We start from the raw sequence: 24,223 nt of genomic DNA, 5'->3' as shown, positions 1-24,223 counted from the left end.
CTCCTTGCCACTCCTCCCAATGACTAGCAAAACTTGAAACTATGCAAGACAGTAAGCATTCACAAGTCAGAGAAAATAGTCATATTTGCGAAGTTTACCAAGGGGATTCTGATACTGGTTTGGAGGGCAAACACTAAATATAATTTGCTGGTTTGGATGTCAGAATGAACCATTGCTAAGCACTGAAGAGTAGGCAGTACGGGGAGGAGGAAGCATGCCACATGTCACTTGAATTGAACCACAAAACTCAATGAGGCTTTTCATGCAGAGATGGGCTCTTACCTTTAGGTCCAGTGTTGCCAATTTGTCCTACAGCTCCTAGGATTCCTGGGATGCCTCGAGGGCCAGGGTGTCCATGTGGCCCTTGCTGACCAGGTGACCCAGGTGGTCCTGGAGGTCCAGGTGGTCCCATCACACCTGCCCCACCTATGGCATCTCTTTTAGCACTCACAGCTAACTCAGCCAATTGTTCTGTAATGCAGAGTGAGTGAGGGAGAATGAGAGAGAGGCATTGCATGTAGCTTGGGCTCCTCCATCCTTATTGGATTCAGCAGATTCAGGGCAGACAAAAAGAATGTGCTTTTCGTATGTATTCATACAATACACAATTAACACGTGGAATTCACTATGCCTTTAAACAAAATTAAACCAATTCAAGGAGGATGGATCTATGAATGGCTATTAAGCTCCACAGACAGAAACTAAGAAACAGAGATGGGCCAATCGGTCAATTTTAGTTTTTCACAGTTTCTCATTTTTCCAATCTTGAGTTCAAATCTCCACTTTTCCATATCAATCTTCATGAAAATTCATCAGCATTTTCATATGAATCCCTCCTAATATACACAATTTATGCAATTTCCCCCTAATAGAATGTATTTTGTATATTATTTTCACTAATATATGCATATTTATACACATCGCGTGGCTAGGGAAATGCATTGCAAAATTCAGAGAAGTGGGCATTTCGAAGGATTGCTGAGTTCATGTTTTGGTTTGGAAAGTGCAAATTGGGTAGCTTTGCATTTAAATGCTGGGTCAAATTCCTGTCCCTCCACTACTAAGATATGGACATTTTGTTACTCCAAGCCAAATTCCAGTGTGTCTTGGAGTGATAATATGTGTCAAAACAAAGCTAAATGGGTCAGGAGAAAGACATTTACCTGCTTCTCCGGGTTGTTTTTTCCTTGAAAATAATGAATGGAACACTTTTCACATTAGCATTATTTGGGACAAAAAAACAACACCCCAGTAGCAAAAAAAGAAGAAGATTTTATTGCAGAATAGAACTGCAAAAGTGGCTGAATTTTGAGGACATTGTTTACTAATGTGCAGCTGATGAAACTCTAGAAGGACTACACTGTATATCTTTCATTCCTTCCTTCCTGTTTTGGACATACACCTCTTCAAGTTCTCACCATTATTTTCTGTTGTTTGTTTCTTGCAACCACGTAAGCCCTGCTGTGAGTTTTAGATAATCAACCCGTCACGTAAGAGGTCACTCCCTTGGTCATTTGAAATTGTAGTGCCTCCATACTAACACTGCTAATTTCATCAGCCTGAACAGCCTCTTACCACATGTCCTGCATATGTCCATTTTAATTTTGTGGCCTTTTCCACTACCATCCATAACTTTCAATCTACGTCACATACAATTATTAGTTTTTCTATATGTTAATGATATTCTTAACATTGGGCATTCCATGCCATATTGTTTTATTCTTACATTGTTTGTGCTTCTGTGTGTCATGGTCCATTTCTTGGCAACATAACACATCACAAGTAAAATGCACTTATTGAGCACTTTAGCTTTAAAGCCTAAGGAATTTTTTTTCATTATACAGTTTCCCAAGGCCACCCACAATTGTTTTAATCTCCACTTTATTTCCACTGTTTGATTTTCAATTCTCAGTATTATTCTTTTGGCTTAAATAGACGTTATTCAATTTGCTTTGTTTAATTTCTAATTGTATATCACTCTCTTCTTTAAACATTATTTTGGTATTTGCTAGATTCATCTTCAGTCCTACCTTTTTCCTACCTTTTTCAGTCCTACATTTCTTGCACTTTTTGTCAACCTTTGGCAATTATGTATCATCTGAATATCATAGATTATTTAGGCATTTTCTGTTGATGTCAATTCCTTTTTCTGACCATAACAGCTTTTTAAACACACCTTTCAATGCAAGTGTAAATAGCTTATGTGATAAGCCATCTCCTTGCCTTATGCTTCTTTCTAAGGGTACTAGGTTGGTCTTTCTGTGGATATGATACATTGCTGTGGCCTTGTAGCTGGTTGTATCTGCTGTCAATTCTTCAATTTCATAATGCTCATTGTACAGCCCAGGTTTCAACAGCATCAAAACCTTTTCATAACTGATGAACCCAACTTATATAGGGACGCTATATTCGTTGCATTTTCCTATCAATATTTTCATAGTTAATAGATGATCTGCTGTGGAAGATCATTTTCTAAACCCTGCCAGTTTGCTAGGTTGATAGTCATTGTATATCTACATCTGTGAAAATGCTGTGTGAATTCTGTGATGGATTTCAACCCTGGTTGTTGTTTTTTAGAAGGTATGGGACTACCAATTTCAGAGGCAATGTGCTCCTGAATGCCAGTTACTTGGGGACAAACAACGGAAGGGTGAGGTTGTTTCATTCATGCTCTATTTGTGGGTTCATAGGACGCATCTGGCTGGACATTGTTGTAATCTAGACACTGGCCAAGGCAGACCCAACTTGTTCAGATCCAGCAGGCTCTTTCTATGTACTCACCTTGTAACATTTTTAAGGCCACATCAATAATGTGCTGATCTCCTGTGTCCCTGCCCTGGAAAGTGGAAAGAGAGGAGATCTTGTCATGCACCACAATTACAATCACAGTAGACCTAAGAAAAGGCCCTGGTAGATCAGATCAAAGGCCCGCCTAAGCCAGCATCCTGTTCTCATACCAGCTAACCAGATAGCTATGAGGCACCCATAAACAGGACACCAGCACAGTATTCCTCTCCTGCTGTTGTTTCCCAGCAACAAGTATTCAAAGGCATAGGCTCTGATACCAGAGATTATACATAGCTATCATGACCAATGACAACACTCTGAGTCACTAGGGGTTACAAGAGGCACACAGACTGAACCAAGACTACCAGGAATCCACCTCAGAATGGGTCATCCCAAGAAGAGAAGGGCGGGAGGCACTAACATGGTTGGGAAGTAGAGCAAGCAGAGTGGAACCCTCTAGTCTACCATATGTTTTCAAAAGTTGTTTGTCTCTTTGCTATGCATCTGACACCTCTTAAAGTATCATAACTAAATTTTGCACGATGACTCCCAAGATCAAGGAGCAGGCTTTCATCTGTGTTTGGATACCAATATGAATCAAGACGGTAGACTGAACCTTTAGAAACTGCACTAATTTGGGGGGTTTCGTAAAATTCCTGAGCAACTCCAGCTACAAGGCTTTTAGTCCTTCATGAATTTGTTCTATTCACTTTTAAAGCTGGTGGTCATCATGCCTCTTGTGGTCATGTACTCCATAGCCTAACAATTTCCCCCCGTTGAAGCCTGCACCAATTTCTTACCATCATAGTTAGCTCTGGACTCCAGAAACCTTACAGGCTTGCAAGGTGATTTGTTGGTTATCACAACCAGGACTCTACATGGAGGAAAATATCTGACTCATGTGCTATCAGACCTGCTACCTAAATAGAGCTGTGCAGCTGTGCATCTACTTACAATGAAGGATTGGGAGTGGGGGGACGAAAAGCCATGCAGAATGCTGACACCCCAACCACTAAACCTGGAAGGTCTACTCGCCCCTCTTTGTTTTATCAAGCAATGCCCAGTTCCAGAGTGCCTCTTCCAGTTCTACTCTCTGCTTGTGGTACAGCTGGGATTCTGTGTGCAAATCAGTGGAAGAGGAAGCAGTGGGCAAATATCAGTGCATGATAGCATCTCCTTGGAGAGGCAGTGTCCACAGAACCTGCAGTTCAGCTCTGCTGGGCTGACAAGTGGATCTGCATCCTTGCAAAACAGCAACAGCCAACCAGGGTTTCTACTTCACGTGCAAATGATTAAATTTCTGATTTTGTAAAGATTATTTTTGCAATACTTAGTGATGGCCATGAGAGGGTGCTGTGCCCTAATTCTGAGCGTCCAAAGTATCAACAGCAGGGCATGCATCCTGACATGAAGGAGGAATAATTATTCATGCAGAGGTGTAATAGGCCAGTCTTCTCAGTGATCCAATTGCACCTGATGCAGGCAGACACAGACCAGAATTATTCACCTCTAGAGGAGGGTAACTGGAAGAACGCAAGAGCAGCACAGAGGGCATGAAGACACATAGTGAACTGCTTCCTCTGTGAGTTGCCCCTTTGCTTTGCATCCAGGAGAACCCAGTTCCAGTTCCTAGTACCTCTTATTTTAAAAACCTGCTAATAGATTGTGAGAACAGGATCTCTTGGACAGAGCCTGAAGAGCCACTGCCAGAATACACAGGAATTGGTCTTATACTATGAGTCAGACCATTGGTCCATCTAGCTCTGGCATGTGCTGTGTGGCTGTTTTCTGTGGTAGCATGGGGCATTATCAGGTTTAACTCACCGGAGCACCTTGAGTCCCAGGCATTCCAGGTACACCGCGCTCCCCAGGTAGCCCTCGGGGCCCCGGAGGTCCTAGGAAGCCTCTGATACCTGGTGCGCCTGCATCCCCAGTAGGTCCAGGAAAACCAGGCTCCCCACGGACACCTTGCTGTGAAAGATCAGATGCTAGTTAAGAAGAGGACCAAGACTCAAAAAAGCCCCTTTTACAACTGGAGAGCTAACGCACAGTGATAAGAATGCCTGGTGGACAGGGGCATAAGGAGGCAGAAATTTATGTCCCATCCTGTGTTCATTACAGTCAGCACTGTTTCCATTCCACTACAGTTTGGCTTCTGCTAAAACCTAGGTTATTCATCTCACTATTAACAATGGTGGAAACTAACATTCAGTAATTATGCAATCAATTCCAATGAATTTCAGTGGAAGGAAACATGTGGAAAGTAAAATAATTATTTACATAACTTTGTTATTATTTAGCATGCAAATAATAGTGAATACTGCTTGTATCTGCTTGCATGGCTTCTGTTCTGTCCTTGGAGAAACAGAAGCATTGCAACAATTTCCGCCCCAGTATCTGTTTTGTACAGTATTCTCTGGAATCCCTAATGGTGGGTAAGACCAGCTTACCGTTCCATGTTTCAGTGACCTACCACATGCCTCTTACAGTTAACAAGCTAGGCATGAGGGTAATATCCACCACCACCCCATTGTGAATCCCCAAGCAGCCATAGAGGATTCTATTTTTGATTAAAATGTCTAATTGCCCAATAGCTTCCATAAACCTATCTAAACCATTTCTTCAAAAGAAAACCAGTTATGAAAATGGCCATTAGGGCATCCTCTGGCAGTAAATTCCAGGGTTAATTATGCACTGCTTGAAAGAGGAATTCCTTATGATTGCCTTAAACTTGCTGGCCATCAGTTTCCATAGCGCTTGCTTTCTAAGTGTGAGAAATTATTGGTTCTATTCCTTGCATTCTCTTCATACCAAATTCTATCCACATAACTTTTTAGGTCACTAGCATGTTTCCCCTTCATTGTTTTTTCTTATCTAAAAAAACTTCAGTTAGTCACACACTTTGCCCCATAAGTAATGCAATCCACCCTCCCTGATCATCAGAAGAAAAAAACATTCTTATTTTTTGTATTTAAAGGTGTAAACCGACCTAATTCACAATGCTAAAGGAAATGCATATTTGTTTGCAAATAATCACCTGTCCCTTTGGTCCTGGCTCACCCGATTCACCCTACAGATGAAAAGCAGAGACCAAAAGTAAAGATCATCCACTGTTTTTTCTTAACAGCTTGCTTGGGCAATCTCTAAACATCAGTTGAGAAAAACTCCCTATGTATATTTCATTCACACCATAATCAACGGTCTGCCAAAATTGGCAGTGGGCAGCACTGCTCTGCAGTGGTTCAAATCCTACTTGGATGGACTTGACTAAGATTTCTCCATGTTGTCTGACTTACTTTGAGTTTTATCAGGTTTTCCTATTTTACACACAGAAGTTCAATCAAAACCTGCCAATGGATTGGTAATTTGACAGTGTTCTTTTACATAAACTCTGTATATGTCCCATTCTCTGATAAATTTTTCATCTGCAACATCTCTAAACCTTGCTGATAATCTCACTGGTTCAGCATATTCCCTTAATTTGTTTTGCCAATCTGATTTAGATGGTATAGCCTCTCCTTTCCAGTCTTTTGCAATTAAGATTCTGGCTGCTACAGTGGCATACATAAAGATTCTCCTGAACTTTTTTGGAATTTCATGACCCATAATTCCTAGAAGGAAGGCTTCAAGTTTTTTAGGGAAAGAGCATTTGAACATTTTCTTAAGCTCATTGTAAATCATTTCCCAAAACTGTCTAATCTTTTTACAGTTCCACCACATGTGGATCCATGTGGCTATTTAAAGAACTTATTCAGGGAACGCAATGGAAGGATCGGAGGTCAAGTTAAATTGAATTACAAAACGATGTACAAAGCAAGTATCAATTAAGGAATGAAAGATTGTATACTCTTGTTTTTATTTTGTTTTCAACATCAACCGATCGTTTTTATTGTTATGCAATTTTCAACCCAACCAATAAAGCATTTATTTATTTTTTTAAAAAGAATCCTACTTGGGACGGTCGCTGCCAGAGGGTGGTGTTTGGGGAGTGTTGATCAGTCCCATGGAGCTTTCAATGTGGAGTTCTACAGCATTTGCTTTTATCCCCCATGTTGTTTAACATCTACATGAAACCACTGAGTGGGGTCATCCAGAGTTTGGAATACATTGTCAGCAATATGCTGATGACACACAGCTCTACTTCTCCTTTACATCTGCAGGAGTGGCAGTGGATGTGCTGGACCGATGGTCTTGCCTTGGTAATGGACTGAATGAGAGCCAACAAACTGAAGCTCAATCCAGATGACTGAGACACTGCTAGTGAGCGGTTCCCTAAACCCGATGGATGGGAGGTTTCCTGCTCTTGAGGGGGTTACACTCTCTCTGAAGGAGTAGGTGTGCAGCTTGAGGGTACTTCTCAGGTGGTCTCAGTGGCACTGAGTACCTTCCATCAGCTTTGGCTGGTGGCCCAGCTCAGCTGCTCCCCTATCTGGAGAGAGATAACCTAACTTCTGTTGTCTATGCTCTGGTAACCTCTAGGTTAGATTACTGCAATACATTATACATGGGGCTGCTTTTGAAGAGAGTACAGAATACCACCTGGTGCCTAATTCAGCAGCCGGGCTGCTCAACAGGGCAAGACCTTGGTCATGTGCTTCAACAGGTGTGATTAGTCCAGCTGCTTTTATTTAGAGTAGGGCAATAGCTTTGGGTTAAACCACAGAGCCTAGGACTTGCCGATCAGAAGGTCGGCGGTTCGAATCCCCGCGATGGGGTGAGCTCCCATTGCTCGGTCCCTGCTCCTGCCAACCTAGCCGTTCAAAAGCATGTCAAAGTGCAAGTAGATAAATAGGTACTACTCTGGCGGAAAGGTAAACAGCGTTTCCGTGCGCTGCTCTGGTTTGCCAGAAGCGGCTTAGCCATGCTGGCCACATGACCCGGAAGCTGTACGCCGGCTCCCTCAGCCAATAAAGCGAGATGAGCGCTGCAACCCCAGAGTTGGTCACGACTGGACCTAATGGTCATGGGTCCCTTTACCTTTACCTAATAGCTTTGGGCTTCAAGCCCGTTTTCTGACAGAAGCACTCCCTAGCTGCCTACTGTTTGCTGCTAAATATGCTGTTTGCAGTAAATAGCACTGACAAAAAGGAGTCAGAAGGGAACTTTTCAGAAAGGACACAAGGATGCTGTAAGGCATCTAACTGGTGGCCCTTCAGATGTTTCCAGCTCCCAGCTCTCATCACCCCTGACCATTGGTCATGCTGGCTGGGGCTGATTGGAGTTGGAACCCAACAACATCTGGGAATACCACAGGTTCCTCATCCCTGCCATAAGGCCATAACTGAGCCAGCTCCAAAAATTGCTCTACAACATTCTACCCACCAGACAATGTTGGCTTTTGCAAGTCAAGAAGCACAGTTTTGGCAACTATCTTACCTTCTCTCCCTTCTCCCCCGGAAGGCCTTCAACGCCAGGATCTCCCTATAAGGAAGGAACAATAGCTTTATTTTCTGGCCAGAATAGCAAATGATCATCCCAAAACTAACCCTTCCTGTTCCCTCTCAGTGCTCCACTCCGTCATGTCTTGCACCCGCCTTTGTCTCTGAATTGCTATGAAGTCCAGTCTTTTACCAGCCTAGGCTGAGCACCAACTGAAGCCACTAGTGCACAAGAGATAGCTTGGCCATGGTAACCTATGGCAAGCTGGCATTTGGAGAAATGCAATACATTGTATATGGGGCACCCTTTGAAGACAATCCAGAAACTGCAGTTCAGAATAGACTGCGGAGGTGGCCCTTCAGTGAGGTGAGGTGAAGCCATTTGCCTCAAGCGGCAGATCCAACCTCCTCTCCGCCCCCGCCCGGCCACTGTGCTGCTACCAGCCCTGCCGGGGCTTTGCCAATGCAGCTGCCACAGTGCTGTTGCCCTCCCTGCTGCCACTGTGCCCTCACCACTGCACTCTTGCAGCCACAGACGAGGGTGCAGTTGTGGTGGCGGGGCAGTGGCACCACAGGCATGATGGTGGAGGCAAGGAGGGGGGAAGTGCAGGGGCCTGGATCTGTGGCAGCAGCGGTAGGGCATTTTGCCTACAGTGGCAAAGCATCTCAGACTAGCACTGGTCACACAGGGCCAGGTGGCACGTTCATGCCTTAGTCTATTTCCCAGCTCAGTTCAAAGTGGTGTCTGTTATCTTTAAACCCCTCCCTAGTTGAAAAGCGAGATACCTGTTGGGCTGCCTTCCTGACACCAACGCCCTTAGCTACTAAGGTCATCATCTGAGGCTCTTCTCTAGATTCCTCTGACTAGAGGGTCTTTTCAACTGTATGTCTTGCCTTTTGAAGACCCTCCTCAGGGAAACTCACCTGGCACTTACACTGCTTCCTTTTAGGCCCTGGGTATATGTCCCCCCCCCAACCTTTATCTTCCAGGCCTTCTAGATATTTTAGCTTTTCTAGATTTGTTGGGATCTTCCAGACAACCTAAGCTGGTGGGTTTTTGCCTGCCTTATTTACTTATTGACTGACTAGGTTTTATCTCCTACTATTTGTCATGTTATTGATTTTTATGGATTAATTGCATAAGACTTTTTAATATGGTTTGTTAGCTACCCTCTGGGAGCATTTTATACTCAAGCTGCAAGATGAAAAATATAATTAATAAAATATGGCAAAAGTAGAAGGCAGTAAATTTCCAGCTGCTCACACCAATGTAACCCTATAAACAGAGCAGTAAGAAAACAGACAAAAATCAATCATAAAGACTTACAATGTCACCTTTGGGCCCAATTTTTCCTGGAAAGCCCTAGAGCAGACAAGAGGGAAATGCTGAGATTCAAGAGATGCTGAATTCTATATAAATTTCCAGTAATAGACCACCCACTCCAGCTTTTCACTGGAGATAGAAAAGACAAATGACTCATCAGCCTCTCAAAAACCTTCCACAAACCAGACCACAGTGTGTGCAGGTCCAGTTTCAACAGAAAAGGGGCTTGCAGAGTAAACACCAGTGAATCAAGCAAGATGCTCCAGCCCTTATGGCTAAGAAGATATGCCTGAAAATATGCTGATGATGGTGAAGACACCAGATACACCTCCATGGAGAGGGCATTTTGCAACTTAGGGGCTGTCACAGAGAATCCCCTTTCCCAGGTCACACACACCATGGACCTCTGAGGGAGGTGGAACTACCAAGAGATCCCTTCTCCCTGCTGATCTGTACATTTGGAGGGGTCTGTAGAAGAAGAAGAAGAATTTGGATTTGATATTCCGCTTTATCACTACCCTAAGGAGTCTCAAAGCGGCTAACATTCTCCTTTTCCTTCCTTCCCCACAACAAACACTCTGTGAGGTGAGTGGGGCTGAGGGACTTCAAAGAAGTGTGACTAGCCCAAGGTCACCCAGCAGCTGCATGTGGAGGAGCGGAGACGTGAACCCGGTTCCCCAGATTACAAGTCTACCGCTCTTAACCACTACACCATACTGGCTCTCTGTAGAGAAGGAGGGGTCTGTTAGATATTTGGGGCCTAAGTTGTTTAGGATTTTAAACACTAAGTTGGACCTGCAACTGAAGTGGAGTTAGAATCCCTGGTGTAGATCTGTACTTATGGATGCAGGCCGTCACATTGTATGGATCACCATGTGGGAACTAGAGCTTTGGTTCATCTCAGTGGAACCCAGGCCTGGCATAAGAAGCCTGGTGCATTCTGGGAGATATTCCTCTTTGCCTCCTCCCACCCATCCCCCATGTCCACATCTATTCAAAGTATGTGTGTTTATGCAAATCTGCTCCGTTTGCAGGATCTGCTCTAAAAGCGGCTTTGGAAGTTTCAAAACCTGCTGTCACATTTCCAGAGTTGCAGAAAAGCCAAGTGTGACTCCATCCTCAACACCACTCTGCTCAAAGAGTTCAAGACAATGGTACCTTGCCACCTTTAACTCCTGGGAGACCTTGTGGGCCTGGAATTCCTGGGGGGCCCTGCTCTCCTTTGGGACCCTGGAAATAAAGAAAAGGAGAAAACACATTAGGAGGAAAGTAAGTCACAGTGAAGAGGCTGATATCCTAGTCTGGCAGGGGTATCTCCCAGCCCTGCTTGGAAATGATGCCGGGGACTGAAAGTGGACATTCTGAATGCAAAGCAGGTGTTCCAGTCCTTCCACAATCATGGACCATGGGCTGCCTGCCACAAACAGAGATTGTCCAAGCATTTATTTATTTGGGAGTTATTTATACCCTGCCTACTAACCAAAGTTCTTAAGGCAGCTTACAATATATTTTAAAAAGCAATAAAATAGTCACTGATACAACAGACACTACAGCAGGGTCAAAGTACAGTGGTATCTCGATTTTTGAACACAATCCGTTCTGGAAGACCGTTCAAGTTCTGAAACATTTGAAAACCGAGGTACAGTTTCCCATAGAAAGTAATGCAAAATGGATTAATCCCTTCCAGACTTTTAAAATCAACCCCTAAAACAGCAATTTAACATGAATTTTACCATCTAACGCTCCCATAGGTCAGGGATGTCCAACCAGTAGATCGCAATCTACTGGTAGATCCCTGGCTGATCCTGGTAGATCGTGGGATCCTTATCGTGTACAAAAAGTTATGGGGGAAAGCTGAAAAACTCTGTGCAATCTCCCCCCCCCCCCAAGCTTAACAGCTCTGGGCAATCCACTCACCCCCCATACGCTCCTCCTCCCTCCAATGACAATGGGTAGATCACTGCCAGGTTTTTTTTTATACTGAGAGTAGATCACAGTCTCTTGGGAGTTGGACATGCCTGCCATAGATCCACACAGTCACAAAAACAAATTGGTTGGAGTGCTCCTGAGATGTGATGAGCACAAATATATTGCACCCAGTCACCAAATAAGCCCCAATATCATCTCCATGTTGCGTGGGTGCTTAGGACTCAACAGCCGGCAGCTAGGCCTCCAGATTTCGCACTCAGCGGAAGCTGCGTGGCATGTCCGACTTCTGAGGCATGTTCAAAAACCAAAGCATTTAGTTCTGGGTTTACGGTGTTCGTAAAACAAAATGTTCGTCAACGGAGACGTTCAAAAACTGAGGCGCAACTGTATATAAAAGTTGGCCTAGGACCTGGGAGACTTGAGTTCAGATCCCCACTCAGGTATGATGCTCCCTGGTTGACCTTGGGCCAAACACTTGCCTCACAGCCTACAGTGCCTGACAGGGTTGTTGTGAGGATTAGATGAGGAGAGGGAGAACCATGAACGTCACCTTGAGCTCCTTGGAGAAAACAGTAGGATGAAAGTTTGATTCTTATGGTCTCTTCTGAGGTGAAACAGAGAGGGAAGTGCCCGGAGGGGAGACCACCATCCAACGGAGCTCTTGGAAAAGAGCTCTGGTTCTTTTTTCAGAAGAAATGCATTTGAATTCAAGGACTGAATTTATTCATACTCACCACTTTCCCCTGCACTCCTGTAGGACCCACTGGGCCTCTCTCACCCCGATCTCCCTGTGAAATAGAAGAGGAGAGGTCAAGATGTTCAATTCTGCCATAACTGTGAGCTAAATGTGTCCACAGGGAGCAAGACATCCTTCGCCCTGCCAGACAAGGCCTACACCAGCCTCCCCCAATCTAGAGGCTATTGGACTCTAACTCCCACCAGCCCCAGCCAGCATGGCCAACAGTCAGCCATGATGGGAGTTGCAGTTGAGCAACATCGTGCCGGCTGAGGAAGTCTGGTCTGCATAAACCTCAGATTCTGAATGGAAAAATATCACACCCCCTGAAGCAAATACTCAACTTCAAGGAATCATCTGCCTCAACCGCAAAAGGCCCTAAGGATGCACTGATATTAGTTGAGCAATTCGGTGTACAAACTAAGTCTGCTGCCCCCACTCCTATAATGCCTCTACATTATCCGTACCTTAGAGGAATTAATTTTAAAAGACTTACTTTCACACCAGCGATCCCTTGCGGCCCTGCTTCTCCTTGAGGTCCTGGCTCACCCTGAATGGGGATGGCAGAACACACCAAATGAAGATCTGGTTTTAAGGAATGAACAGCCCCTTTTTGTGCATTGGTGACAATTTGTGCTCAGGGCAGCGATACGCAATCCCACTTTCAATAATGTTTGTGACTGCAAAGGTTCTGGGGTGGAGATACTGCTTCATTTCCATTCAGTGCATGTCCTGCAACTTTTTTTACTGCTAACGCTCCAGTTATTCTTTCTGTACCACTTTTATTGTGCAATAGCACAAAAGTTCTCCTCCAGACAGCATGAATATGGTAACAGCAGATAAGCATTGCAGAACAACTCACAAAGTGGAATACCATGAGGAGGGTCCAGTATAAATCCACCACTAATTCACTATTATTGTGTCAATGACAGGTCAAAGAATATATCTGCAAAACACACCAGTACCAGACGGTCTGGTGAGGCCTGAAGTCTGCTTTGTTGCAGGGCTGGGGGGGGGTAGAGAAAGATTACTCGGCCATGGAAAGAAGCTAAAAAAAAATTACTGCACAGAATTATGGTAATTCAATATTATATTTACACTTCTTTAAAAGCAGCACAGCCTTTGCTTGCTTTTAAGAATTTGATAGGCTTGTGCTGCCCCCTGCTGTCCAAGACAGGAAAGTGCAAGCACCCAAAGCAACGCCTGCTTTGCCTTGGCACCTTTTTGCCATTCAAATGCAAGAATCTGATGTGCGCAGGTGAAGCCATATTGGACCTTCTCCCCTGCAGTGGGGAGTAACAGGAGCCCCACTTCATTTATAAATGTTGAATATTACCATGGGATATAACCAATGCAACTAACAGAAACCAACCAACATAGAGCTGTCATTTACATATACATTATTAACAGCAGAAGAATCATTAATGTAACAGAAAGTGTTTGTGAGTCCAAGTAGACTGCAATTTCTCTCACTGCCCCAAAAACCCCACAGCCTGCAGAAGAGAAAAAGAGGTTCTACAAACAGCAGAAGTGAAGGAAGTGTGTGTGTGTGTGTGTGTGTGTGTGAGAGAGAGAGAGAGAGAGAGAGAGAGAGAGGGTGGGGGGATAAATAAAATGAATTAACAAGAAATTATGAGAAAGGGGGCAGGAAGCAAACGCCTACTGGATAAGCAAGGAAACCTCAGAGACTGGGATGTATTGCAGAGCTCTTAGTGTCTATGTTTTAAAGTTAAGGGACAAAATATAATGGCGGGCAGAGATCCCTTTTTACTTACAAGTTTCCCAGGTGCCCCCGATGAGCCTGCCTGGCCACGACCCCCTGGTTCACCCTGTTTAAAACATCAAAAGACATAATTCAAAGCATTTGATGGTTACCTGATCCATCAATGTGCCTATGGTGGCCATCTGTATATGGTTTATAACAGCCTTCCTGAAACTGTTGCCCTCCAGAGGTTTTGGACTACATCTCCCATCAGCCCCAACCAGGGGAAGGCTGGTTTAAAAGGAAAGAGGAGCAGGTGATATTATTAAGTCAAGGCACTCACCTTCTGTCCTGGGCCACCTTTGGTTCCAGGTGTGCCTGGCAAGCCCTGCGATGGAAAAAAACAACAACAACCCCAAATTATCTATTGTGTGATAATTTAGTATTTTTTATACCAGAATTTCTTGTCTTGTTTGGCTTGGCGAGGGGTGGGTTTCTTGGTCCAGATCCAAAGAGAAATTCCTTCTGAGACAAACTAGATAATGCATTAACATGGATGGTTTGTGGATGTGGCACTCAGCTAGATAAGCCACATGGATCATTTTTATAAGCAGAGTTCTGCCAACATGTGGCAGCCTGGATAGAGTGGTTAGAGTGTGGTGCTGATAATGCCAAGGTTGCAAGTTCGATCCCTGTGTGGGACTGTTGCATAATCCTGCATTGCAGGGGGTTGGACTACTTCAGGCATAGGCAAACTAGGCCCTCCAGATGTTTTGAGACTACAGTTCCCATCATCCCTGACCACTGGTCCTGTTAGCTAGGGATGATGGGAGTTGTAAGTCCCAAAACACCTGGAGGGCCGAGTTTGCCCATGCCTGGACTAGTTGATCCTCAGGGTCCATTCCACTTCTACAATTCTATGAATCTATGGTATGCTTATGGTTTGCTTTTTTAAAATGTTAAAATCATATGTTATTGGATATAAAGGTAAAGGTAAAGGGACCCCTGACCATTAGGTCCAGTCGTGACCAACTCTGGGGTTGTGGCGCTCATCTCGCTTTATTAGCCGAGGGAGCCGGCATACAGCTTCTGGGTCATGTGGCCAGCATGACTAAGCCGCTTCTGGCGAACCAGAGCAGCGCACGGAAACAGCGTTTACCTTCCCACCGGAGCAGTACCTATTTATCTACTTGCACTCTGACGTGCTTTCGAACTGCTAGGTTGGCAGGAGCAGGGACCGAGCAATGAGAGCTCACCCCGTTGCGGGGATTTGAACCACTGACCTTCTGATTGGCATGTCCTAGGCTCTGTGGTTTAACCCCTAATTGAGGACCTTTACAGCTATTGCTCAAATATCTAACAAAGGTGTTGGGAACCTTTGAGAACCCATTTGTTGCTGAACTACAAGTTCCATCATCCCTGGCCATTGGCCTTGCTTGTTGGGGCTGATGGGAGTTGTAGTTCAGCAACAGCTGGAGAGTCAAGGTTTCCCCACTCCTGACCTAAGGAGCCTATCTCTGCAGCAGTTCCTGAGACTTCCCCGTTCCCATCTACAGCCACATTATCCAGTTAACCTGTCCATTTCAGCTAAAGATTTCCCAAACTACCAATTTGCTAGTTCAAATCACAATCTTCACTGTTTCCAGCACATATTCAATAAGAGCTTTACAATTACACAGACGAGAAGATTTTGTTTGTTTGTTTTAAATGAAATACAGCAGTGGCAGCTTTTCACCAATGGATAAATTGACTGGGCTGATTCTAAACTAGGAAGGTTGCCAAACTACCTTCAGGTGATATAATAAAATGATTTGAAATAATACTTACAGCTAAGCCTCGGTGGCCTGGAGGCCCCGGAAGACCTGGTTGCCCTGCACTTCCCTACAAGACAGAAGAATAGCCATTAATGGAAGGCAGGAAAGAATGAAGCAAATATTGAGAAACAGCAAGACAGGACACGGTTGCAGCACTTACAATGTTGTCTTTTAAAAAAATAAAACTTCAATAGCTGTAGGAACACAACTCCAGGCTCACAGAAGGGAACACCATCTTATTGCTTATACAAAAAGGAGACTCGTGGGATCTCACAGGGACCTAACATCAAGCAAAGGCCACACCAAGATCTCTTTGCAATCTGAAGACTGAGAAAAAATATTAAGAGGCTTCCAGTTTGAATGTTCCTCCTGCCTGAACTTGCTAAGTGGCATCAGCCCAGCAATTCTCAGCCTCAGTCCCCCAGTCTAGAATGTGGTGATATATTCTATAACTAGCATATAATAGTAACAGTAATACAAGTGATAGTAGTAATAATATAATAGAAATACTTGCAGGGTTGTTGTAAGGACTACAGCTAGATAATGCACTTTGAACATCTGAAAGCACTACGCAAATGTTTATCATTTATCATTATATAATTCATACATAATATTGTGTTTTAATTATGGATAATTCCAGTGATTTATGATATTTTAAAATGTTATAAGGTTAGTGTTAGCAAAATGAACTGTTCATTTAGATTATTAAGCAGGGTGCTTCCAATGTCAGTCCTACCCAGAAATGGCCTATTGAAATTAATGGATGCAAGTAACTTAGGCCCATTAAGTTCAATGGGCCTACTCTTGAGTAGAACTTAGTTGGATACAACCCATTACATATGAACCGAATGAGGATTAGACTCTTGGTTGTACTAATATGAATTGTTGTTGTTGTTGTTGTGTTGTTGTTCTGGTGCCATGAACCACTTAGGGCACAATTACGGGGGAAATAAAATAATAATACTGTTACAGCATCCCCAGCCCCTCTGTGGCCTAGTACACAAAAATTACCTGCGGGAGTTGTAATTCTGGGAATTGCTAAGCAAACACAAGTGATGTCTGGGCACCTGTGAGGCCTAACAACTGAAAGGACAACATGGGCTCTGTGTTGCTTAGCAACTGCTACAAATGGGAAAGGGAAGAAGGAGAACAGGCCCATTCAGACATGACATGGTTGCCAAACAGGAATGAGACTGGGAGTAGGCCTTGTGTAGTGGTGGCACCATAAAAAATATGGAGGGGAGGTGTCACATGTGCTTAGTGGTTGTGAAGGGAGGACTTTGGTCCATACATTAGCTTTCTGAAAGATATATATATAAATATATATACAGAGAGAGAGAGAGAGAGAGAGACTTGATAGGCATAGCTGCTTTGCTGCCCCTCCCATCAAAAACCCTCACCCAGGCTGGATTTAGGTTTGATGAGGCCCTAAGCTACTGAATGTAATGGGGCCCTTTATATGTCCAACTGTCCTTTGTCAACAACAAATTGTCACTGGTTTTTTGTGTTGAATAAATGCTATATGGTAATTTACAGACCTAATAGATATCTAAAGCCATTTGCACTTAACAAAATATGTGATATTTTAGGGAGCAGGCTAGGAGGTAGGGCCCATTACTAACATCATAGGAGCCTACACAACACAACACAAAACAAAACAAAACAAAACAAAACACTGTTGCTGTATGTAGACAAACAAGTTACAATTGTGACAGAACAATAAACAACATGAAAGAAAATGCATACAGAACAAAGAGTCAATTACATCATTTAAGGGCATCTTCTTACCTTCACCCCAGGAATACCTGGGGTGCCATCTTTGCCATCAATCCCAGGAAGACCCTACAGCAAAGGGGAAAGAAGAAAAATATAATACTGTTTCTGGATGTTTACATGTTTTCAGTCAATTTGGAAGCTGATTTACCCCAAGCAGGAAATCAAGGAACCTTACTTTCATCTTTCTCCCCCAAACACCATTGGACTCCAAGATGGAGGTCTGACAAAAGGAGGTACTTACCTGTCCCCCTTTTGGCCCCATTCCTCCTTGAGGGCCCCTGAAACCACGAGCACCCTAAAAAAAGTAACCCCCCAGAAAGACCCATGGTTAATATACCAAGGAAATGACAACCACAAAAATCTGAATGAGCTTCTGGCTGTGGTTTCTGCACTGCTTATAGCTGCCACCAACTGACCTGCCAAACTTTAACAAGACATTGAATGTGAAGAAAATCAATGGCTGGCTTTTGACTGCAAGAAGGAAGGGAGTTCCTTTGGCATTAAATCCCTCTGGGGTTTCGATGGTCAAGTAGCTGTACATTGTCCCGGAAATCAAAAGCATAGCTGTGAACCGATGCTACCAATTAGCTAAGTGGAACTAAAAGCCAACCAATTTTTATTTTTTTTTAAGAACCTATCATAATAGTGCCTTAAATGTGTGGTGCTGATGTGGCCTAAGGTTCAACTGGCCATAGCCAGCCCAAGATGTTTTGGCACCTGAGGCAAACCACACAATGGCGCCCCTCCCACTACCTGGGAAGAAGGGACAACAGGAGGAATCAAATCACCCTTACCCGACGATTGAAGTGGAAATCAAAGGCCGTTGGGGGGACAGGACACCAATCTGAAACCCACTGGGTGGGTGCAGAGCCCATGCATCTGTGGAGGGCTGCTCCCACCATTACACTAAGCGTGGAAAGAGACCAGCAGTGCCTCTTATTCACTGAGGGGCTGTTGCAGAGGTGGCGGGGGGACTACTGTGGAGAAGGCAAATCCAGCCTTCAAAGAGCGTGCCGCAGCTTTCGTCACCACGATGGCAGTAGCAGCGGCAGCAAACAGTGCATTCCTGGTGCTGACCTTTAAAGCCCTAAACGGCCTCGGTCCTGTATACCTGAAGGAGCATCTCCACCCCCATCGTTCAGCCCAGACACTGAGATCCAGCGCCGAGGGCCTTCTGGCGGTTCTCTCATTGCGAGAAGTGAGGTTACAGGGAACCAGACAGAGGGCCTTCTCGGGAGTGGTGCCCACCCTGTGGAACACCCTCCCTTCAGATGTGAAGGAAATAAGCAGCTATCCTATCGTTAAAAGACATCTGAAGGCAGCCCTGTTTAGGGAAGTTTTTAATATTTAATGCTGTATTGTTTTTAACACTCGATTGGGAGCCACCCAGAGTGGCTGGGGAAACTCAGCCAGATGGGCGGGGTATAAATTATTATTATTATTATTATTATTATTATTATTATTATTATTATTATTAAGGCCTGCGGATCCTGCTGCCTGACGCAGTTGCTTCACCTTGCCTCATGGATGGGCCGGCCCCAAACTGCCAGTCCCATCAGCTTTAGAATCCGGACCAGGAGGAGGGTGCCATTTTGTTTTTTACCTCAGGCAGCAAAATGTCTTAGGCTGGCCCCAGGGAGTGTGTGCGTGAGAGAGAGGAGGAAAGTAGTTGGATAAATTTCAAAAGCAAGATTCATGATACAAGTTTAGACTCCAACTCCTCCCTCTTCAGCTACAGCAGGGAGGCTGGAATCCCACTAATGCCGTTTGTACTGAAGGCAAGTCAACATGCATCTTGATGATGGCTGAGTTAATGAGCCAGTGGAACCTGGAAGGAGTTGAGGTTTTTGTTGCCCCGGTGAAATAAAGAGGGAAGGAGCAGTATTGTTCAAACATCACAGTTGGGGGGAGGGAAGCATAGGTCAGAAAGCTCTTCCCTTCATGTTCTTGGGAAAGTTTCAAAAAGCAATTTCAGATGTAGATGGGGAGCAGATTACAGAAGTAATTCTAATTGGACGTGCCATGCCGTCTCTAAGAGGCCCAGTTCCGAGTGAATTTCCAGTGCTATTAGGAACATGGGAAGTCAGACCCTTGGTCCATCCAGCTCAGTGCTGTCTCCCATGATTGGCAGCAGGCACCTTTCCCAGTACTACCTAGAGATGCCATTGGGGATAGAGCCTGGGACCTTCTGTATGCAAAGAGATGCTCTGCCACTGAGTGACAGCCCTTGCCTCGGTCCAGTATATCTGAAGGAGCGTGTCCACCCCCAACGTTCTACCCGGACACTGAGGTCCAGCACCAAGGGCCTTCTGGCAGTTCCCTCGCTGTGAGAAGCCAAGTTACAGGGAACCAGGCAGAGGGCCTTCTCAGCAGTGGCACCCACCCTATGGAACACCCTCCCACCAGATGTCAAAGAGAACAACAACTACCAGACTTTTAGAAGACATCTGAAGGCAGCCCTGTTTAGGGAAGCTTTTAATGTTTGATGCATTACTGTATTTTAATATTTTGTTGGATGCCACCCAGAGTGGCTGGGTAAGCCCAGCCAGATGGGCGGGGTATAACTAATAAATTATTATTATTATTATTATTATTATTATTATTATTATTATTATTACTATTATTTTCACATCTAGAAGAGCCAAATTCAAATTCCCTTTCAGCCGTAAAACTGGCATGGATCCACCGGCCTAGCCTAGCTCACAGGGTTCTTGCGAGGATAAAGGGGGTAGGGGGAGAAATATATGCTCTGCTGCCCTGAGAGCCTTAGAGGAAGGATGGGATATATAACTGAAATATCTAAAATCAATGAAATAAATTAATGAAGTGGGAGTTGTCACATGCTCTTGAGCCCCTGGGATAGGGTGGTGTGGATTTATCAAGAAATCAAAAAAAGGTCAAAGGAGCACCCTTATCATGAAACTGCTTATCTCCTGATGATTCAACTGAATGCTGCAGTGAAATGTTTTACTCACAAGGTCTCCCTTCTCGCCAGCCTGTCCTGGCGGCCCCCTAGGTCCTTCTTCACCCTACAACAAATATTTTTATGGTTAAAATAGAAAATGAAAAAGAAAGTGAACATTTTCAAGCCTTCCTAAAATTAACATGTGGCATTAATACTGCAGGCAGTTTACTGAGATATCACAAAGCAGTCAGTGGCAACAGAGGTTTTTAGGTTTTTTAAAATAAATAAATAAAGAGGAGCAGGGATATGGGCTGACCTTTTTAATGCCAATGAACTTCAGTGACACTGCACTGATCCCCCATGCCCAACTATCTGGAAGCACTCTAATAATCCTTTTCAGAGAACATGGACTCCAACATGGATCCTTCTAAAGTCCTTGAAGCCTGATTCAATTTGTTTATGGAGAGCCAGAGAGCTGGGAAGAGCTTCTGATTCCAGGTGATTATGGATAGACAACTTGCATCTTTTGAGAGTGGGGGAGTGGCTAATCCAGTAATCCCTATGCTCGCTAAATTGAGAGTAAGCCCCACTGGTAATGAGTCTGTGCAGTAAGTGTGAGAGCTCCAAACCAAGAAGTTCCGGTTTAAAACAAACAAACAAAAAACTGTTAATCACAACCATACTTAGGCAAGTAGTAGATAGGTAGCCGTGTTGGTCTGCCATAGTCAAAATAAAAAAATTCCTTCCAGTAGCACCTTAAAGACCAACTAAGTTAGTTCTTGGTATGAGCTTTCGTGTGCATCTGAAGAAGTGTGCATGCACACGAAAGCTCATACCAAGAACTAACTTAGTTGGTCTTTAAGGTGCTACTGGAAGGAATTTTTTTATTTATTCATACTTAGGCAAGCCACTGTCATTTTAAGGCCCAATACTTCTTCCACCACATCTAAGATATGCAAATAACACAAAATAACCAGCATCAGGCTGTACAGTTCATTATTTCTTCCTCATTTTTCTGTCAAAGCAATCCAAGTGGCACATATCTATGTGTGTGTAACACAAAGCAATTAAATATATATCCAATAAAAGTGCACACACAAAAACCAGCAACTGTTAAATCACCCAAAAGACAGCAACAGGAAATGGTAGAATTAGCCCCATTTGACCATCTTTGTGAGGTTACAAGACTCTGAAAAAGACTTAACATAGGATACCCCCTAGAAAAAAGTTTAACTGGTTAACAACAGACCAAACACAAAATGTGAACACTGGTGGAGGAAGGTGGTGTGGTGGGTGCAGCCCGCCCCGGGTGTCATCCCTGGGGGGGTGACATCGCCCCCCCCCCGTAACCCTGGGAGGCTCGCCCTGGGGCGATAGCCGTGCCCCCAGGTGCACAGCATGTGCACCGTTCTGGGTGCCAGAGCAGCTAGCTCCGCCTCTGAATGTGAAGCAGAAGGTTAGCTGAACTCATGTACAGCACACACTTTGAAAATTTGAAATGTACACCATAAATGCAATGATTTATTGAAACCCTTGAGGGAGCCACTATTTGAGTTTAAGAAATGGCTGCATTACATGCTGTATTAACCATGTTCGCTAGTTCAAAAGAGAGCAGGGCAAAAATGTTGTTTCTAGCATCTTTTATGAATGCTTCTTTCAGGGCTGGTAACTCCTACGAGTTCCTTTTAGCGTGTGGTGCAGAGTGGAACATGGGTAAACAGCCAAGCCCTGTGGCCCAGGAGAAGTTGTGTGGTGTCAGGGAACTGATGTCCTTTGATGTCCAGCTCCTGGGACATCTGCTCAGATTATCCTCTAAGAAAACTCCTCTAGCAAAAACCAAAGAAGAGACTTCCGCACCCACAATCCAGTTTCCATCCATGATGTCAAAGGCAGTAGCATGCAGTCAGTGGACATGGGGAACTAGGCTAGCCCCCTAAATTAGAGTATTAAAGCTTGGCGCCTCCTTCCCAAAGTCTGGGACGCTTCTGCCCAGCTAAAGGAGGGAGGCTTGATGCTCCAACAGGATCCAAGAGCCCTTCCTCCACCTTCCCAAAGCCCTTCTGGCTTTGGGAAGGGGGCAACAAGGCTCCAACATCCTGTCAGAGGCCTGGTGCTTCCTTCCCAAAGCCTTTGAACCTTCTGCCTGGCTTAAGGAGGGAGGCACAACGCTCACACGTGCGATGTCAGGACATCCCCCTCCCCTGCTAATCACCCTCGCAAGATGGCGCCTCTGGCCCTAACTGTTCCCCTATGAAAAATTTCACAAAACGCCATGGGTCAAAGGGCTCAAAATGGGACCATAGTGAATGTATAGGGTTAACCAGAAAAACAAACCAAAAAATGAAGAATAAATGAGTTACCGGTGGCCCTGCAGCGCCAATGGTTCCAATCATGCCTTTATAACCTTGAGGGCCCTATGCAAACACAGAGTGAAAAGAAGCAGACATTAAGATTCATAGCCAACACTTTGTGCTCCGATGACAAAAGTAAACCCCCCAAATGGTGTCCTGCTGAGTTGTGACATCATCAGCTCATTCACCATTTCCCTTCTGCCTAGTGTACCTACAATCTCTCCTTTGGGGCCTGCCATTCCAGGATATCCTCTGAGACCTTGTGGGCCCTGGAAAGAAAAGGAAACCAAGCCTGGATTAAATACCTTACTTCTGGGTGAGGTCTCATCTGGCAGCTAAAGCTGTTCAAACCCCCACCCCATCTGTCATCTTGAAAAATATCCATCCATGGATGAAGCGTGGGAAGTCATTATCCGTAAAGATTAATCACCAGTTTCCTCGCCACCTTTTCTGTCTGATTCACTGATTATCACCTAATGCTGATATTTCCTGCCCACAACCCCATACAGGAGTCGAGACATTAGTTTAATGATTACATTAAGTGAAAGGACCATAACATTTACTCAAGCAAAGACAAACTTTCCACCCAGCTTCAACAAAGAATTCCATCCTGTTAATTCCTTCTTATCACCAAAGCAGAAGAGCTTTGAACTAATGAATTCGGTGGGAAAGTGAGCTCTTTGTAGACCCTGAGAGCAGAATGCCTCAATGGTAATGTGATAAACTAAGATGGATTGGCCAAGAATACAGTCCCAAATTGACCCTCCTCCCACTTTGCCTTTGAACTCTACAGTCTGCCTATATGATATACCCCACACGTCAAAAAGTCATCACTGGTAAGTAATCAGGCTCTGACTGTTAAGAATTATGGTCCTTCCCAGACTGTCACTATTTCAGGGTGGAATTAAATCTGTTACAAGTTGTCAATTGTAGGTGATTTTGAGAGACCTTGCGCAACAAAGGTGTTTCCCCAAAAGACTGGACTTTCTGAGATTAGAAAAGTGATAGGGAAATGAACCAGAATGGGAGAAAGAACCTGCTTTGATGCAGGTACTCTAACCTAAGGTTATCAGATGCCCCTGTTTTCCGGGGACAGTCCCCGGATTTACACATCAGTCACCATACAAAATCCATTGAAGTTGAAAAGTTTCCCCAGATTCATTGAAAAAAATCTGGTAACCTCGCTACAAACAAATCAGGATGAATGCTCAATAAACAGGTCATCTGGAAGTGCCCTCCAAAGGCTCTTCCAGAAACAAGCAGTGAAAGCAGCAGGGGATTGCAGACTGCATTCCAAACACGAAAAGCATTATATACAGTTTACAGCTCAAGCCTGTACATATCTATTCAGAAGTAAATTTTATTGAGTCCAATGGACTTATACCACAGGTGGGTAACAAATAAAACAGTGCTATGTGTATAATATGATGTTTAAAAAAACAACAACAAAGCCTTATTTAGTTCCCCACTCGCTCACCTCACCGGCCCCCCAATATGCCTAGACTGAAGCGACTACATCAT

General features: G+C 44.3%; 1 protein-coding gene across 1 annotated transcript in view; it reads right to left on the bottom strand.

The window, feature by feature from the left end:
* Positions 1-24,223, bottom strand: part of COL9A2 (collagen type IX alpha 2 chain) — a 48,624-nt gene that overhangs the window by 2,412 nt on the left and 21,989 nt on the right. Inside the window, exons 14-30 of the mRNA XM_083511605.1 lie at positions 22,918-22,971; positions 22,712-22,765; positions 20,422-20,475; positions 17,688-17,741; positions 17,459-17,512; positions 15,684-15,737; positions 14,200-14,244; positions 13,930-13,983; positions 12,651-12,704; positions 12,153-12,206; positions 10,648-10,719; positions 9,493-9,528; positions 8,164-8,208; positions 5,825-5,857; positions 4,612-4,758; positions 2,782-2,836; positions 283-471 (exon numbers count right to left, since the gene is read on the bottom strand). Of these exons, the coding sequence (XP_083367731.1) occupies positions 283-471; positions 2,782-2,836; positions 4,612-4,758; positions 5,825-5,857; positions 8,164-8,208; positions 9,493-9,528; positions 10,648-10,719; positions 12,153-12,206; positions 12,651-12,704; positions 13,930-13,983; positions 14,200-14,244; positions 15,684-15,737; positions 17,459-17,512; positions 17,688-17,741; positions 20,422-20,475; positions 22,712-22,765; positions 22,918-22,971 (1,108 nt within the window). The remainder of the gene's footprint in view (positions 1-282; positions 472-2,781; positions 2,837-4,611; positions 4,759-5,824; positions 5,858-8,163; positions 8,209-9,492; positions 9,529-10,647; positions 10,720-12,152; positions 12,207-12,650; positions 12,705-13,929; positions 13,984-14,199; positions 14,245-15,683; positions 15,738-17,458; positions 17,513-17,687; positions 17,742-20,421; positions 20,476-22,711; positions 22,766-22,917; positions 22,972-24,223) is intronic.

Source organism: Podarcis liolepis, assembly GCF_965112155.1.
Source record: "Podarcis liolepis genome assembly, chromosome: 7".
Classification (NCBI taxonomy): Eukaryota; Metazoa; Chordata; class Lepidosauria; order Squamata; family Lacertidae; genus Podarcis; species Podarcis liolepis.
This window is presented reverse-complemented; position numbering and strand designations above follow the sequence as displayed.